Genomic DNA, 20,010 nt, shown 5'->3' on the forward strand with positions numbered 1-20,010 from the left:
TAACCTGTTATAATCCATACCAATTTTTTTGCAGGAGTCCATGGGAGCCCAACAAAACGCCGCTAGACAAGAATTTAGAGCAGACATGGCAAAGTGAGATGTACGTGGGATCACTGTTTCTATACTTTAACCTTTCAAAAAAGTTACATGAATTTCGCTCATGCGATGTGTTGGAGTAATGCACACCAAGTCTTCGGTGTACCAATATTATTTCTGACGCCACTAGCTTTTTTTTTTTTCGGAGCTGCATACTTCTCTGATATATTTACAATTATTCTAAACATCGCTCTCATAGTAGCTGATCAAAACTCGTCTTTGATATGTTTGTTCATAATACTGTTATATTCTGGCAAGAATGTAAGGTTTGCTGCTTTCATAAACAAGCTTATTGCGCTGCCCAATAACTGTTATAAGTGATTCTGCGTGTTCTGCAGGAATGCATTGGTGGCCGCTGAAGTGCCGGTAGTGAGGAGGATCGAACAGCCTGAACCAAGGGGAATGTACGTGTTATCTGTATTTGTAGGTGTTTGGCTTTAGCGAAATATGATGTGTTTACACCAGGAAAGTGAGGACCTGCTGTCCAACGTCACCCTCGACATACAAACTGCATTTTCTGACAACCATTTTTTTCTCACGATCCACATTTTTCCGATAGAACTACTGACATTTACAGTCATGCGTTAGTGGGTAGCAACTGCAAGTTTTACGTTTGTGTTTCTATTAGGCATACTGTTATCATCATCACTCTGACAATGCCCATTGCAGGGCAAAGGCATCTCCCATTTTACTCCGATCTACCCTGTCTTGTGCTCTCTGCTGTCACGTTGTACCTGTAAACTTCTTAATCTCATCTGTCCAAGTACGTTTCACTCTCCTTCTCACGCACTTGGTTTGTGTTGAAATCCAGTCAGTTACCCTTAATCACCAGTGGTTATCCGTCCAACGAGCTACGTGTCTGGGCCTTGTACATTTCTTCTTCTTGATTTCAACTATGGTATTTTAAATCCCTGTATGTTCCCGGACCCACTCTGCTATCTTCCTGTCTCTCAAGGTTACTCCCATCATTTTCCTTGATACGTCCTCAATTTGAAATTAAAATTGAAATTTATCCTGCAACAGACAAATGTTACGAGGAGCGCAGGTAAAAGCTATGAGAACAGCTTGAGTAGCCCTGACCCCCTAGTATACAACGTAGCACAGAAGACGTGTGGCTAAGGACAACCGAAATAAAAGTGTTTCGCAAAGGGCATTAAAAAGGAAACAATGTAAGAATACAATACAGGAATAAAAAGGTAGTCATGAGGTTGCATGATTATGTAAACACTAATCGCCACTGTTTTAGTGCTATGCTATATATGTCAGTGTTATGTTCCCTAATTAAGCAGTTTAGAAGTGTAGGCAGTTGAGAGTTTGATATTTGATTTCCGTATTTCGTTCTACATTTTTTTATGTACCACAGTTCAGGATGACCCCGCCGTGGTGGTCCAGTGGCTAAGGTACTCGGCTGCTAACCCGCAGGTCGCGGGTTCAAATCCCGGCTGCGGCTGCTGCATTTTCGATCGAGGCGAAAATGCTGTAGGCCCGTGTACTCAGATTTGGGTGCACTTTAAAGAACACAAGTGGTCAAAATTTACGGAGCACTCCACTACAGCGTCTCTCATAATCATATGGTGGTTTTGGGACGTTAAGCCCCCCATATCAATCAGTCACTTCAGGATGACGTACATTATAAGCAGGAAACTCTTTCTCCAACCTAGCCATTCTAGCCATCATATCATTTTTAAATAAACCAAATTTATATAAACGTCTTATTTTCTAATCATACATTGATTCAACCCGAATGATTCAGTGTTTCTTAATCAATTCTGCTGTGTCGCAGCGGCATGGCACTTTACAGGCAAAACGCAAGTAGAATATCATCTTTGTAACGTTGGTCTTACGTTCAGGCAACTAAACACAGCGGGGCAATCGGGAAGCGCAGACATGGGGAGGGAGGCAGGGATAACGGCCATCCTCTCAGATCCTCCAAGAGGGGCGCCCAGTCTTCCTCAAAGAATGCAAAATCTCACATGGGCGAGTAGGTTTGGATTCATAATGAATTGAACAAGGGTAGTGCTGGGACCAATACATCAGACGGGACGACGACTGGCATGCGCTGTGTCGTGTCATCTTGTCTTTTATGTCGTCCTAGCACTGCCCTTTCCATTTCGTCCTCATACCTTACTTAGTCGGACATGTCTAGTCAATGTTGCTCAGTGCAGGGTCAAGTTAGTGCATGTTCTTGACGGCAATCACCATCGAGTACTATTAACCTTGCTCTAACTGTTTACTTCCTAAGTATATTCCCAGAAATCCGGGTACACGTGGCCCATTGTGACAAACTGTTTCCTATTTTATTTTATTTATTTTTGTCTTAATAAAACATTTGCGGTGCCTCCTTTTTTCTCGGACTCGACCAATAGGGTATAGTGGAGGTCGCTGCAGGCCGACTTATTCTCTCCCTAATGAAAAGACTGAGGCTTTTGCCTTGTCATTATTGGGCGTGTTCGTAAGTGGGACTAGACGACATACTGAGCGCTAACAGTCAGGAACATGAGAGAGACGATGCATTATTTTGTCGATCTGTCGTAAAGAGCTTTTGCCTTAATAACCATGTGTATGTCAATGCAACTAAGGACTGTTCACTGCTATCATAAACAAGTTCGTTGCACCTTCTTTTTAGTGCAACACGGTTGTTTTTTTTCGTCATGCTTTTTTTGCTGAATAAATCTATAAAATGAAAATTTTATAGAGAAATGGTAACAAATGCTTTAATCGCCTGCAGTATAATGTCATTTGAACAAGCTGCCGCATGAAAGCGGTGTTATGTTTCCATATTTTATCAAGTGAAGCTTGCGTAACTCGGATGTATCGGCATGGCACACAACAAACACGGCATTGGTGAACGTTTTAGGAGAAGGGGGGGGGGCGAGTTTTGTAGTGCGCTCGTTACATGCATGGGCCGAATTCCCGTAACTCGTGCTTTTTTTTTTTCGATCGTGGGCTTGTCGATGGTCAGGCTTTTCTGATAGCCAAACATATCACGGTCTACTTTCCGTCGGGAAGGAAGGAAAACGTCAAGATGGAGCACTGCGCAGTGAATTACAAAAGTAGATAGATAGATAGATAGATAGATAGATAGATAGATAGATAGATAGATAGATAGATAGATAGATAGATAGATAGATAGATAGATAGATAGATAGATAGATAGTAGGTAGGTAGGTGGGTGGGTTTGTGAATGGGAAGGTAGGTAGGTAGGTAGGTAGGTAGGTAGGTAGGTAGATAGGTAGGTAGGTAGGTAGGTAGGTAGGTAGGTAGGTAGGTAGGTAGGTAGGCAGGTAGGTAGGTAGGTAGGTGCTTGTACAGCCATGCAAGCTCAATCCAAACTTTGCTAGCCTCTCTTTCTTAACTTTTGGTACCTAAAACAGTAAGACATTGAAATTCAAAGCCCTCATATACATCTCGCGAAAGCATCATATTGTTTACTCTTGTTCAATCAATATACATCTCATGGTTAGACTGTAGGCCATTTTTACCGCGCAAAACCAATTCAAAATTTTTTCCCACCTCTGTAGTAATTTCAAGGTGTGGTTCGCTATGACCTGCTGCCTTTTGACCACGGGAATCGTCTTGGTAGGCCTGGTAATCTTCGTCCTCAGCGATGATCGTGAGTGTGTTTTCTTTCGTTATGCTTTGCTTTCGAAGCTCTGTTTATAGAGAAGTTTGAAGTGGTAATGATATATGTATATATATATATATATATCTTTATATATGTATATAATATATATATATATATATATATATATATATATATATATATATATATATATATATATATATATATATATAGTGGGAGTAATAATTCAATGGGCCAGTTAGTCTTCGTGAAGGTATGGGATATGGTACAACGGGAGCGTTGTCAACAAGGATAAATATATTTATTTCCCAACAGTTTCGGGAGGGGACCTCCCCTCATCATGGGATGAGTTATACTGACATGAACTTCCTTGCTGCCGCGTCCCTCTCGCCTTGAAAGACGTTTGCGAGAGTGAGAGGGAACTGGAAGAAGGAAAAAAAGAGAGAAAAAAGACGAAAAAAGAAAGAAAAGAAAGAAAGTAAAAAAGAGGAAGAACCACTGTCAACACTGAGAACGAAGCCAACTGTCCGTCTACATCCACTTACGGTTCATATCACGTGCTGCTCGGTTCTTGGCGTGTGTCGGGCCACCCAAGATTGTCGCCGCGGTGCCGGGAGGGTCCGGGACGGCGTGCCTAAAGAAAGGGGTTTCCCCGTAATTGGTCGTTTGGTCGTTCGGCGGGCGGCGGGCGGTGTGTGTAAAGGAAAGGTTTCTCGTTAATGGGTCGGTCGGCTATTTACCTTTAATCTTCGTCCGTTTCCCTTCAACGGTCATGAAGTGGTAGGCGAACGTAAACACTTTGTATGTGCATGTGAAAAAAAAAGAAAGAAAGAAGAGGACAGTGTACACGTACGAGTCAGTCAGAAAAAAGCATGGTCTCCAGCTATCAATCTTTGTCACCAATTTTCTGCTGGCTTACTTCTCGGAGGCAGTTGAGTTTTCCGGGGTCCTCATTGATACCGGCTACTAATGTACGAAATTTGAAAATAAAATATGCCTCACGCTGTTCGCGCTCGCGTCTGTTTGAAAAACCGGACTGCAAAAGAGTTACGCTAATATTTTTAAAACTGTGGTTTGGCAGGCGCAGATGTTTAGATAAAGGTAGCTTCGGCAGTGAAGTGGCGTGGTACCGGTGATTATTGAACCGCAGCCGAAATGGCGTGTCTGTTTGGCCGATATATTCTTGTCCGCAGATGTTGCAATGTAGCATGTATATTACGTTACTGGAGTCACAATTAAGGCTTTCAGTTATGCAGAATTTGAAATCCGAGAAGTTCGCTTTGCATTCACGTGTTGTGAGCATCTGTGGGCATACCTTGCATCGAGATTTTCCGCAGAGATGGCACCCTGATTGAATTTCGGGGGTGTTTGTTTTTGCCCTGACAAGAATGTCCTTCAGATTTTTATCCCGGCGGTACACCACGTGAGGTGGCTTCGCGAAAATAGAAGTTAGTCGTTTGCTTTGCCTGATTATGTTGAAATGGCGGGAAAGTATGTTGTTGATTCGTGGCGCTGATGAGGAGTAAGTTAGTACAAGGTTCGTTTGGGAAGTCGTTTTAGGTACTTTGTTTGGTCCCTTAATTATATCATTCCTGTTCACGTTGCGAGCACGTAGTATGGCATCGTCAATAATGTCTTCCGGATAATTTTGTTTCAATAAGGAATGCTTTAGTTGTTCCGCGTGTCTGTCAAATTCCCGCATATCGGTGCATATTCTTCGGTACCGGTAGGCCTGAGAATATGGAATACCCGTTTTGCAATGCTTTGGGTGGCTGCTGTTGAAATGTAGGTACATTTGACGGTCTGTAGGCTTTTTGTAAAGGTTTGTTGACAAGCGGTCATTTTCGACCGTGACAGTAACGTCCAAAAAGTTAATGCTAGTTTTGGAAATTTTGTGCGTGAATTTTATTGACGGGTGGCATTTGTTAAAATCCTCTATGAAGCGGAAAAGACTTCCCTCATCATGGTTCCATATCATAAAAATATCGTCTAAGTATCTTCTGTAGTAGAAAGGTTTCAAGGTGCGTCCCTCAATGAATGGGATTTCAAGTGAAGCCATATAGGTGCTCGCGAAGTTTGGGGCCATTTTCGTGCCCATTGCAGTCCCACTGACCTGAAGGAAATGCTTGCCGTTGAACTCAAAATGGTTATAATTTAGTACAAGTTCAAGAAGTGTAAACAGTACCTCGCCACTTACACTAGTTGATGAGTCAGATTTTACATATTCAGAAACCATAGCCGCTATTCCGTCATGGTGGGCTATGTTGCTGAACAGTGAGCAGACGTCCATGGTCACCAGAAAACTGCCGCCTGGGATGTCGAGACTTGAAGTTTCGCAGATGAAGTGGTTTGTGTCCTTTAGGTAATAGGGAAAATTTGGGGGGATGTTTTTTATTAAGGAATTGATGAATTCTGATATATTTTCTGTTGATGTGCTGTTACTGGATACTATCGGACGTCCCGGATTACCTGCCTTGTGTATTTTGGGGAGCAAATAGAATCGACCGGGAACAGAGTGGGCCGGTAACATTGCTTTTAACATTTTGCCGGTAATTTTCTCGTCCCGGCGGAGATTGTTTAGGGTTACTTTTATCTCCCTTTCAAATTCGGGAGTCGGGTCCGTTGGAAGTTCTTTGTAGAATTTTGTGTCTGATAGCTGTCGTTCCCCTTCCTTTAAGTAGTCCGACGTATTTAGAATTACTATGCAGCCTCCTTTATCAGCCGGTTTGATAGTAATTCCAGTGTTTTTTCGTAGTTCATCGAGTGCTCTTCGTTCTTGCTATGGTGGTGCTCTTCCTTTGGTGGTGCTATGTTTTCGGACATTCCGGCGCTACTTGAGTACCTACCTCACCGGGGGGACACGTTGTTTCTGCATGTGGGCACCACGGACATCCTGAAGACGAGCTCTTCAAGATCACTGGATTCGTTGAGGGAGGCATTGAAGCGAATGAGGCAGATGCGCCCGAACATCAAGACACTGCATCTTAGTCTGCCACTACCTCGCGCACCCAATCGCCGACGGCGGGACTCGAACTGGCGATCAATGAATCGGTTTAATATGGAGGTACAGCGATTCAGCAGAGAGGCCCGCCGTCTCTGCCACTACGGGTTGTTGGGAGCAGGCGTCTATTACGTCGAACATGGTTTCTCAACACTCCCGCTGCGCCGTTCCTGGCTGCTGACGGCTTACATGCAAGCTTCGAGGGGGTCGCGCTACTGGCACAGCACACGAGGGTGCAGCTGCGATGGACGTCGGTGGCATGGAGATCGGCGGCAATCGCTTGCACGGACAACTCCAGTGCCAAGCCCCCTCAACAACAAGAAGCCGAGCGACACACAGAGCCATCCAGGGCACCAGCAGTGACGATGTCGCCACTACCACCAGCGAGGCCAGCGAGCCAGCGGGTCCCACCAGTGAGTCAGAGATCGGCGGCAACGGCTTGCACGTCAAACTCCAGTGCCAAACCCACTCAACAACAGGGAGCCGAGGGACACAAAGAGCCATCAGGGTCCCAGCAGTGACGACGTCGCCACTCCCACCAGCGAGGCCTTACAACACCAGGCGGACGAATGCGGCGAAGACCAAGGCGGCGGCTTCCAAATGACACGGGGAAACAAAAGGTACGGGCAGTCTTAAACACGCATGGTCCCACTCATTTCTATCGATTAGGAAAATCATTGAAAAGCGGGTGCAATACGAAAAACACGCAGAACAACTAAACAAATATCTATCTCACGAAATTGCACCTAAGGGTCTCCGCCTAGCCTGCAACCCCTCAATGTCTACACTAAGTGAAGCAGAAAGGGGGAAGTGGGAAAAAATATTACTAGAAGCGTCCTTGCAACTGACTCGGGTCATTGCGGACCATTGTGAGCGTAAGGCCGCCGAACACAGTGTCACGGAGGCCACGCAGAAATTTGTATCTAATCTCGGAGAGCATGAGGCAAGAGAACTGGAAAGATATGAACTAAAGAAGAGAGGCGAAATTTCAGTAGTAAAAGATAGAAAATTCAAGCGGGATTGCAGTAGCTCCACTGCTCTGCAACAGGAAAATAGGAGTGAGGCCGTACAAGAACACCAGGGACCACCCGTACCTCAACCTAACTTTGAGGAGAAAAATGGGAACTCAGAACCACAGTGCAATCCTAATCAAAACATCCTTACTCTCGAATATGACGCTGACACTCCCGTGCCACGTGATAGCCAAGAGCAGCCGAAAACTTATGAGGAAAATATACTCAATCTGTCAAACACAACACTCACACCCGCTCAGCTTCAACTTTTGTCGAGAGGCTTGACCTTTTGTCCATCATCCGGTAAATTCAATGAATTTGAACTGTACCAAGACCTCGATAACTTTGCGCGTAATCTCCGCCTCCGTGAATACTTTCATTATCGCAAGGACTGTACGAACGAGAATAGAGTGATTGGTGGTGACAGATCATGGTGTCCGGGTGAGCAGAGGGACAAACACCTCGATATGTATATATCAGCAGTTCAAAAAGATATCATCAGAGCGTGTGGAAAAAATCGGCCATTTCGAAACAACATATCAAAGTCAGAACGAAGAGCACTCGATGAACTACAAAAAAACACTGGAATTACTATCAAACCGGCTGATAAAGGAGGCTGCATAGTAATTCTAAATACGTCGGACTACTTAAAGGAAGGGGAACGACAGCTATCAGACACAAAATTCTACAAAGAACTTCCAACGGACCCGACTCCCGAATTTGAAAGGGAGATAAAAGTAACCCTAAACAATCTCCTCCGGGACGAGAAAATTACCGGCAAAATGTTAAAAGCAATGTTACCGGCCCACTCTGTTCCCGGTCGATTCTATTTGCTCCCCAAAATACACAAGGCAGGTGATCCGGGACGTCCGATAGTATCCAGTAACAGCACATCAACAGAAAATATATCAGAATTCATCAATTCCTTAATAAAAAACATCCCCCCAAATTTTCCCTATTACCTAAAGGACACAAACCACTTCATCTGCGAAACTTCAAGTCTCGACATCCCAGGCGGCAGTTTTCTGGTGACCATGGACGTCTGCTCAATGTACACCAACATACCCCACCATGACGGAATAGCGGCTATGGTTTCTGAATATGTAAAATCTGACTCATCAACTAGTGTAAGTGGCGAGGTACTGTTTACACTTCTTGAACTTGTACTAAATTATAACCATTTTGAGTTCAACGGCAAGCATTTCCTTCAGGTCAGTGGCACTGCAATGGGCACGAAAATGGCCCCAAACTTCGCGAGCACCTTTATGGCTTCACTTGAAATCCCATTCATTGAGGGACGCACCTTGAAACCTTTCTACTGCAGAAGATACTTAGACGATATTTTTATGATATGGAACCATGATGAGGGAAGTCTTTTCCGCTTCATAGAGGATTTTAACAAATGCCACCCGTCAATAAAATTCACGCACAAAATTTCCAAAACTAGCATTAACTTTTTGGACGTTACTGTCACGGTCGAAAATGACCGCTTGTCAACAAACCTTTACAAAAAGCCTACAGACCGTCAAATGTACCTACATTTCAACAGCAGCCACCCAAAGCATTGCAAAACGGGTATTCCATATTCTCAGGCCTACCGGTACCGAAGAATATGCACCGATATGCGGGAATTTGACAGACACGCGGAACACCTAAAGCATTCCTTATTGAAACAAAATTATCCGGAAGACATTATTGACGATGCCATACTACGTGCTCGCAACGTGAACAGGAATGATATAATTAAGGGACCAAACAAAGTACCTAAAACGACTTCCCAAACGAACCTTGTACTAACTTACTCCTCATCAGCGCCACGAATCAACAACATACTTTCCCGCCATTTCAACATAATCAGGCAAAGCAAACGACTAACTTCTATTTTCGCGAAGCCACCTCACGTGGTGTACCGCCGGGATAAAAATCTGAAGGACATTCTTGTCAGGGCAAAAACAAACACCCCCGAAATTCAATCAGGGTGCCATCCCTGCGGAAAATCTCGATGCAAGGTATGCCCACAGATGCTCACAACACGTGAATCCAAAGCGAACTTCTCGGATTTCAAATTCTGCATAACTGAAAGCCTTAATTGTGACTCCAGTAACGTAATATACATGCTACATTGCAACATCTGCGGACAAGAATATATCGGCCAAACAGACACGCCATTTCGGCTGCGGTTCAATAATCACCGGTACCACGGCACTTCACTGCCGAAGCTACCTTTATCTAGACATCTGCGCCTGCCAAACCACAGTTTTAAAAATATTAGCGTAACTCTTTTGCAGTCCGGTTTTTCAAACAGACGCGAGCGCGAACAGCGTGAGGCATATTTTATTTTCAAATTTCGTACATTAGTAGCCGGTATAAATGAGGACCCCGGAAAACTCAACTGCCTCCGAGAAGTAAGCCAGGAGAAAATTGGTGACAAAGATTGATAGCTGGAGACCATGCTTTTTTCTGACTGACTCGTACGTGTACACTGTCCTCTTCTTTCTTTCTTTTTTTTTCACAAGCACATACAAAGTGTTTACGTTCGCCTACCACTTCATGACCGTTGAAGGGAAACGGACGAAGATTAAAGGTAAATAGCCGACCGACCCATTAACGAGAAACCTTTCCTTTACACACACCGCCCGCCGCCCGCCGAACGACCAAACGACCAATTACGGGGAAACCCCTTTCTTTAGGCACGCCGTCCCGGACCCTCCCGGCACCACGGCGACAATCTTGGGTGGCCCGACACACGCCAAGAACCGAACAGCACGTGATATGAACCGTAGGTGGATGTAGACGGACAGTTGGCTTCGTTCTCAGTGTTGACAGTGGTTCTTCCTCTTTTTTACTTTCTTTCTTTTCTTTCTTTTTTCGTCTTTTTTCTCTATTTTTTTTCCTTCTTCCAGTTCCCTCTCACTCTCGCAAACGTTTTTCAAGGCGAGAGGGACGCGGCAGCAAGGAAGTTCATGTCAGTATAACTCATCCCCTGATGAAGGGAGATCCCCTCCCGAAACTGTTGGGAAATAAATATATTTATCCTTGTTGACAACGCTCCCGTTGTGCCATATCCCATATATATATATATATATATATATATATATATATATATATATATATATATATATATATATATATATATATATATATATATATATATATATATATATATATATATATATATATATATGTGTGTGTGTGTGTGTGTGTGTGTGTGTGTGCAGGAGCAATTTTCGAGAGACTGTAGGTAGATTTCAGCTCTCTCCGTCATGCCCCATGTAGTATGCAGGTGGACGTGCATACAGAAGAGAAAAGGCAAAAAGAAAATGACCGCTCGTACCCCAATTCACCACGTTAAAAAACTCGGTCACGTGCTGTGGTCGAGTCACCTGGGCCTGCATAATAAAGGAGAGCTATATGTATGCACCATTCACAGTTGGCTACACGCAAATATTGATTGGCAGAACCTAAGCGCGTTCACGCAATGCTCCTATATTTTCGTTCAATTTTGAAAAAACAATCCACACGGATAGACGAGTGCCCACATTTCGATCTTACTCGAACTCGTGGGTGCCCCTTCAGTTAGAAGACCTGGCGCCGCCCCTGTGCCCCGCATATTTACACGGCTCAGTTAACCCACTCGAACGTAACCCTATATAACAAGCATGATCACCAGGCAGTGCGCTATTTCACGTACCCCGCTGTCGCCGTTAACCAGGCTTCTAATGAGTTCGATATCAATAGAGATCCGTTATGCACTTTTCCCGAAATTGTTTCTTACTACCGTCTGGCCAAAGAAATGTCCACCCCCATCTACATCTATCTATCTATCTATCTATCTATCTATCTATCTATCTATCTATCTATCTATCTATCTATCTATCTATCTATCTATCTATTTCTTTTATTCTATTTTGTTTCAGTGAATCTGGATGAAAACGAGTATGGCGGCTTCGACGCTTCCAGCGGAGGGGGCGGTGGCGGCGGAGGCGGCGGTGGAGGCGGCGGAGGCGGTGGGGGAAATGGAAATGGTGAACTCATTGTGCCCGAGCCACTTCCAAATTGCTCAACTCCCGTAAGTCACTTCTTATTCATTAATCGTAGTTGCAAAGTTATCAGCGGTGAATGGTAAAAGTTGCTTCTTAATGCATTTGACTTCCGTGAGTATTGCTATGTAAAATGACGCGGCCAGATTTCGGAAAACTCTCTCCAGACCAAGCAGTGCACTTACTATTATGCTAATTACCAGCATGTTGATAATTTCATTTCATTTATTTGGGCATTTTAAGGGTTGTGGGCAAGAGGAGATAGTCCGTCTCTGGACTTCGCCCGCTCTTCATGAGGGACCTCAGGAGGATGCAGCACGTTAACAAATAAACACTACGATAATACGCATACAACCAATGACTAATCGGGAAATGCTGAAGAAATGGGAGAAATATGAGACAAATATGCCAGCAGAGCTGTTTCTTACCGATAAAAACGAAATGCACACCGGATTAGAACCATTTCACATACATGAAAATACTTGCAAGTTAAACGCAATACGGCCAGCAATTCTTACATTAGGTACTATAAATAAATTGACATCGTGCGAGATAGAATCGAGTTCAAGTTATTACAATCTATTTTTTATCTATTGCATTGATGATTCGGTTCCTAAACTGTGTATTGTTTGTAGTCTTCCTAGCATATTGAATTATTTCAGGAATATTCTTTCACAATAAAACAAAATGATTGTCAGCTAGTGTACGTATAGGTAGCGCGGCACATTAGCGCGACAATTACAACAGTACTCCAATTACATGTAAGATCTCTGCTTAAATGTGTATAAGAAAACATCTGTTCTCTGTATTTTCTTCTATATTACATGGCTAGTTTTTTATCAACCAATGTTTCTTTATTAGTGTCACAAATGTACATTGCGAGTAATTATGCAGGAGGAGGTCCCTCGGCAGTAAACCACAGGTGGGACCTCCCATGTTAATAAAAAGAAAAAGCTAAAATACAAATAACGATCACGGGAAGTTGAACGCCACAGCCGTCTAGTAATGGCAGTGGATTGAACACGCAAAAAAAGAGACATGTTCTTGTGTACCGAGGCAACCATTACACCAAGTGCGCGAAATTTCAAAAACGAATGAACCTTTTTCAACCTTTGTTACACCGACGCCTGAGTAAAATAAATTGCATGATTTCCGTGTGGGTTGAAGAAAAGTAATCGTGTCGTTTAACTCTCCCTGTAAAGAGGCGCTTCAAGCGTTGAAGAAACTGGCATCAGTGTATTGAGTAAGTCTGCGTACTGCGTGAACACTGATAGGATTGCTTATAAGTCGAAATGGTGAATTTCAGCATTGAGCACAGTCGTAGCACGGCCCAACGAATACACAATTTCTTCGCAGCTATTTGGCACAAATAGCGTATTACCAACATATATTCAGATCTCTGGTAACCGAATTTCCTAAGCCGGCTACTCCAATTCTGTGATGTCGTATTATGCATTCCTGTAGTAAGAAAGACTGCGGTGAGAGTATTTAGCCAGACGCCTCCGTCCGGATTTGGAACGCGAACAAGATTGCACCACAGGAATATAAACACTAAACGTGGCGCAAATTCAGTTTTAAAGCTGACGACACGCCACCGCGTTTAGTCCAAGAATCCTGTGCACATCCTTTTTTTGAGCCACCTCACCCGACTTGGTGTAGCTTTTGCGTACATCATGTACGTGTCACTGTCATATAGTTTCCTTCAATAATCTAGAGACTTAGGTGCTGCGAACGTTCAGCCACCACACAAAATGAAGGATAGTACATAAATTTGCCTGGTGCTTGTGGGCTTCGAACACACCTTAGTTGTGTATCAAATGAAAGGACAAACTGTTTTGAACTTCGTTATCTGATTTAAATTGGTGAGCCGAAAACCTTAAGCGCGTGAAACGTAACCACTGAACGCACTGAGAAAGCAGCTGTAAGCCGGAAGTACGAAGATTAGAGCAATCCAAATACTGCCCATCATTCCTAAGCTTCCTTGAAGTGACATGCGTTACAGCACTCATAGACGCTAGCGCAGGAGAGTTCCCTCTATATATTCACTGGAAACTTTATTTTCACAACTACATTCTGTCGAGACCAACATGTCTTTCAAAACGTGTAGGCACTGCTTGAATCAACTACTTTCTGGTAGTTACGTAGCAGAGTTGGTTGTACCAGTATATGTACGTTGCGTGAGCTTAGGCAGATAGTTCACAAAATGTGTTTCCTTGTCGTATGCCCGAAAGGACCATGTTTTCTGCACTGGTCTTTCCTAGCCTATGCACTGCCCATCCCAATTCCGAGAGGCAACCAACGCGCTGTTGCGTTTTCTCAAAGACACCAGCCTGTTTCATCGCTTGTGATGTGAAAGGTGAAACTGTTACGCGTAGGCCCAGTTAGTGACTTTTTTCTCCTCCTCTGTACCTTTCTTCACCCCTTTCCCCTTCTCTAGTGCAGGGTAGCCTACCGGGGCTCAGCCCTTGTTAATCTTCCCGCCTTTCTCCTTATTTTTTTCTCTCTCTCTCACTCGGCGTCATAGAGCAGCATGGCGTAGCATTCCTGGTAGGTAATTGGTGAGGTACAAATAATAAGAAATGGCAGCATGAGCAAGCCGGATGATGATTGTTCTTGTTGCACAAAAACATGGTAGATCCATTTGTCATATGAATCCGTGTAACAAGAAAGTATAACTTTTCTTCACAAAAGTAGTTTACTTTTATAATGTGCGGGAAGATACGAATTGCACAATATCTATTGGTGTTTGGCAGCTATATAGCATGCTCTATGTGCATGCCCCCCCCCCCCATTGACGCCAGGCAGCACATAACACAATCCCGATAACTATCGTCCATGGTAATGAATGAACCTTTGCGGTAGCTGAAGTAGCTAAGATACACATGTGCATTGTATATGGTGAATCCTGAGCAAAGATGGCATCAAGAAGCACACAATACGTACTGCTACTCGATTCGCACTCGTTTAAAGCGTCAAAACGCCATCATTTGAGACGCCTGTGCGCACGCTCCCCTGTTATAAGGTAACGTATGCCTGTGCTCATCATACATGTACGGCACAGTGCTTCAAGAACGCGAGGTGACATTTTGAAACGTGAACGCAGGAAGGTGTTCCGTACCCGGGAAGCCACTCCGAAAGGATGTCATTGATGCAAATAGGGCTTGTAAAGCCTTGCGCATGTGCGTCGACAGGTTTTGTGCTTAAGCATTTGAGCTGTCCTATGCAACAAAACTTTGCCGTTAGACCATACAGCCCTTGTAGTAAGCTAATCGATTCTGAGTGTTGAAGAGCGCTTAAATGCTAGCAGGCTATTTACACCAGAACACCTGCGTAATTCCTGCTAATTCCAGCTAATTCCTTTCAAAATAGGGCGTGCGCGAACGCTCCCAGGGACACTGTAGTCATTGAAACAATCCTTCTTGTTTTCGATGGATGAAACGCAAAAAGGGCTGTTACCATACATCCAAGTACAAGCACATGAGTCACCTGCTATTTCCTGTCAATACCATGCCGTGATTTTTCTGTTGGAGTTAAGCAGCCCCTCCTCCGTCCTCCCCCATCGTACTTTTGAAGGAGCGAAGAATGCATGTGCATTTGCTCTCCTGTTGAAGCCTAATATTTGGCTGCCCTCGCACGTTTGCTTCGACTGTAGCTAGTTGGTATGACATTGCCAAGTTAAACGATGTGTTCCATAGATGAACAGACACGAATGACAGAATCACGCAAAACGGATGAGTACATGGGGTCCTTCTCTGTTTCCTGTTCTTCTGTCAGTCGTTTCTGTTTATCTATGCTGCGCCTCTTTTCGCTTCGCGATTCTCTCGCACACTTTCACTGCAACATGGAAAATGCAATCAGTGGGTCGACATTATTGCCCTGCGATGTTATACAGTGCCTCACGGCGACAGTGGTGATGGTAGTGACAGCGAAAAATAAAATTGTGTCCGTAATTTGCTATTCCAATAAAATATATCATTACGCTACTCCCCTGCTGCAAACAGAAGAAAAACGTGGCCGCAAATTCAATATTTGTCAGTGAGTTACACAGGAACATCTTTCAAAAGGTATATGCTCCCCACTCCTGGTACAGTGTGATGGGGAGACAGCAAGAACACTCTCTTTTCCTCTCGGCCTCCCGGTAGGTTTCGACTATTGCGTCATTTATGTGGCAGCGTGCATTGGCTTATGTGATTTTGAATATTTACCCTGGTATTATTATATAGTACCTCAAACCGGAGAAATTGGGAAGGACAGTGATGTGTGTTCGGTTGTTGTTTCATGAAGAAAATATCAGAGATAATTTTATAAAAAATGCTTTCGTAAACGTGTTCCGATTCTAAGGCAATTCTTGTGGTCACGTTTTCGTACTGTAATGATTCTTAAACAAAACAAGCCCTTCAAGAATGATTGACGCACCTGATATAGTTGTGTCAGCCTGGGAGCCATGCAGTCTGCAATACGTTGGGTATCACGCAAAAATGAATTAATGTACATTTGTGCGTTCATTAATAAGTAGAAATTTTTCAGGTTCTGCCTACACACCCTTATAAAACCCAGAGTATCTCAAGCTTCAAGACTATCACGAGCTACTCACACAGAACCGGAGGCCCTGGAGGCTGGTCCACCGAAGTACTGCCTACACTACGCCCTACTGCTCCTACCGGGCCAACTACTTCTCCATGTAAGAAAGTATACTGGAGATTTTAGGTTTAGTATGATTTATGTATATCTATATATAGGAAGAGAGAGAAAAAGAGAGAGAAAGATAAATAGAAAATATCTATGCATGTGAATCCTATCACATGTAGGTACTCATCATAACCGCTTCGGAGCAGAGGGGCCCAGGCTCAAGGGCAATAAAGAAGCGGCTTGCTGCCTGAACGTAGTCTCACAAATTGTGGATCAAGCTGTTTGGTCCCTCAGTCCTCTCGTTCTACCGGTGTTTTTACGAGTCCCACTCCAATACGCCCCTAGAGCTTCGTTCATGTCGCCGTTTACGCCTACACACCTACTTGGTCACCATACCAGAAGAAAAATTTCGGGTGGCCCGCAACATGGTAACGCAGCTTACCCGTAATCGTAAAAAACAATAATATTCCGAGCTAATTACAAAAAACTCTGGAAATTCAAAGATAACGTGGAAAATTATAAACTCTGTTATAAAACCTATTCCTAATCAATACGTTATGGCTGATACAGATATAATGGGAATATCAGCAGAATTTTTGGTATCGACTTTTAATCAGTTCTTTTGTAACATTGGTAAAGAAATTGCGAATTCCTGCCGTGATGTGTTAGTCGATACGGTTCCGGATAGAGTTGTCAATTCCTTTGGATACATCGACATAACTCCAGCGGAAATCGTAACTCTCGTTAAAGCTATGCCATGCAAACATAGTGCAGGGTGTGATGAGATATCACAATTCATACTTAAAAACTTCATAGACATTCTATGTACTCCTCTAGCAAAAATTTTTAATCACGAATTTCACACGTCAACTTACCCAGATTTGCTAAAAATCGCAAAGGTCGTTCCAATTCACAAAAATGGAGACCATAGCATTTCCGAAAACTACCGCCCCATATCTGTATTAAGTTCCATAAATATAGTGTTGGAAAAACTTATCTCGAAACGGCTTCTAAATTTTCTCAATCGAGAGCCTGTACTAACAAATAACCAACATGGCTTTCGGAGCAATTGATTCACTTCCACTGCAGTGCTATTTCTTTCAGATAGGGCCAATTCCTACCTAAACAACAACATGATAGTGATTGGTGCCTTCATTGACGTTAGAAAAGCTTTCGACACCGTACATCATGATATACTACTCCACAAATTAGAACTGTATGGCATACGAGGGGGAAGTCTGGAATTTTTTAGAAGCTACCTTACGAACCGACAACAAACGGTTCATTTTTGTAACACTAATTCAGGATTTTTGCCCATTACATCGGGAGTACCGCAGGGATCGGTATTGGGACCTATTTTATTCTCTCTGTACATGAATGACTTCCCTTCAATATTACATAACTTCACCCCAGTCATGTACGCTGATGACACTGCTCTCATTTGTGCACACGAGTCCATCGATGGAGCCTTAAGTATGGCAAACAAAAAATTGAAACAAATCTGTGATTGGTTTCAAGCCAATAAATTGGCTTTAAACGTTAGTAAAACAAAATATGTGGTAATTCATTCCCCATACAAAGTTATTGCTTTGGATTCGTGTGTGCTTCAGGCTGAGAGCGAAACAATAAAAAGAGTAAGTAGCTTAACATACCTTGGAATTGTGTTGGATCATCATTTCAGCTGGAAAATGCATATAAGCTCTTTCTGCGAAAAACTCGCGACAGTCTGCTATACTCTTTTTAAATGTCGCCAGTACTTCGATGCGGAAACAATATATTTTGCCCTATTTCACAGCCAACTCTCATACTGTATTGAGTCTAGGGGCCATACATACGATTCATACCTAAAGCCACTTATAGTCCTGCAAAAACGTGCTATCCGATTTATATCAAACGCAAACTATATGGCCTCATCTAAACCACTCTTTCGACAGTACCAGGTAATGCCTCTACAACTAGTAATAACTTATAAAACAACAATAATGATGTACAAGTCTCTAACATGCAATATCCCTCTTCACCGCTCCCTTTTTATTCCCTCACAATTGCAAACAAGAGCCCGTCATTGTGGTAACTTCCTAAAACCACTGGTTAAAAATGCTTACGGCAAAAGACGACTTTATAGTGTTGGAACGTCATTGTGGAATAACTTACCAGGGAAAGTGAAACAACATAATGCTTTCACATTAATGCTCAAACGTCATTACAGAGAGCTCTATTAGACTACTGATAAGTTTCGTGAAATGATGAAAAGTGACATAATTTTAAACTATCGTTTTGTATGCTGACCAGGAAAGCTATTACCAGATGTACAGAAATATTAGATGTATTACGTTAAGTATGCGAACCAAAAACGTGTTCAAAGTGTAGTGTATAAGTTGGATTTTTCCTCTTCAATGTGTTCGGTATCTGTGTATAAGTGATATGTCTATCAAAACTATCTACATCTTAAACTAAAATGTCGTTCATTATACAACTCTTTCTCCGGCCTCTAATTAATGTATGTTATAATTGCATGGATCCATACTAGCATTCTGCTAAGGATCCAGATGTTGCTAACATGTTTTTCTTTACTGTATGTTGTTTATTCATAATAAAGTTCAAAGTTCAAAGTTCAAGTACCCCAGACGGACCCGCCAATGTTCACAGGACTTCATAGAGACGACGTTGACGACTGGTTGAAGCAGTTCGATTATGTAAATGCACTGCACTGCTGAGCCGGCTCTGCGAAACTCGTGCGCGTGGTATTCCACCTGACTGCTGTAGCGAACCCTTGGTTTTTTAACCTCGAGCTAGATTTCATCGACTGGATTTCATAACTGGACACCAGTTACGAGAGATTATCTCATACCCGTCCATCCGCTCCGACATCGCGTAAATGAAGTTATCGGAGCGTGTCGTACCGGCGAGTCGCACACTTCCTACACAGATGTTCTCGCACTTTGTCGATGCTCGACGCGCAAACAACTCAATGATAGAGAGCGACAGGTGGGGCGGTGACATTCAACACCCTTGCAGTGCTAAACCCCACTACCGCTGAAGAAGTCATCGCCACGTGTCAGAGCCTTAATGAACTCCATCTCCTACATTTACATCCTAACTTATCTCATCTTACCGCAACCAAATACAGTGACTTACGAGCGTTGACTCGTTCCATCATGCGCGAGGAACTTCAAGCAAAGGCTACTCACTGCCCATTTGAGCTCCCTACGCCTCCTGCCAACAGCTTCCAGAACATTGTCAGGGGTAAGCTTGTTTCTATGAGCTGTACAGAGACTACCGGGTGTGACCATGTACCGACGCCAACTTACGCTCACCTAGCGGCCCTCGCGTCACCTGAGCAGCAACCACTCTACGCACCCGCAATGCACGGGTCGGCAAACGTTCTACCACCGTCGCCTCCATTTTCCAACGCCTGGCGCCCGACTTGACCAGTTTGCAACTAATGTGGAACATGCGGCCACGTTTTCAGCTTTTCTCCGCGCTATCAGTAGAACTAAAGACGCGGTTACGACTACTACAAAAGACACGAGTTTAGTGCTGCTGTTTTCACAACACGGTACCTCTTAACAACCCTACGAACTTCGCTCACAATCTCTGCCGAGCCTCGATGAAGCAAGCGGTTCCAGTTTACCACGTCGCCGCTAT

At 43.5% G+C, this 20,010-nt stretch overlaps 1 protein-coding gene across 1 annotated transcript in view; it reads left to right on the forward strand.

Annotated features, from left to right (window-relative positions):
- Window positions 1-3,335: 3,335 nt before the first annotated feature.
- The window catches only part of LOC142765449 (uncharacterized), a 29,096-nt gene continuing 12,421 nt past the window's right edge, over window positions 3,336-20,010 (forward strand). Inside the window, exons 1-3 of the mRNA XM_075866483.1 lie at window positions 3,336-3,709; window positions 11,611-11,762; window positions 16,261-16,414. Coding sequence (XP_075722598.1) covers window positions 3,640-3,709; window positions 11,611-11,762; window positions 16,261-16,414 — 376 coding nt within the window. The 5' untranslated portion in view covers window positions 3,336-3,639. The remainder of the gene's footprint in view (window positions 3,710-11,610; window positions 11,763-16,260; window positions 16,415-20,010) is intronic.

Source organism: Rhipicephalus microplus, chromosome 6 (genome assembly GCF_043290135.1).
Source record: "Rhipicephalus microplus isolate Deutch F79 chromosome 6, USDA_Rmic, whole genome shotgun sequence".
Classification (NCBI taxonomy): domain Eukaryota; kingdom Metazoa; phylum Arthropoda; class Arachnida; order Ixodida; family Ixodidae; genus Rhipicephalus; species Rhipicephalus microplus.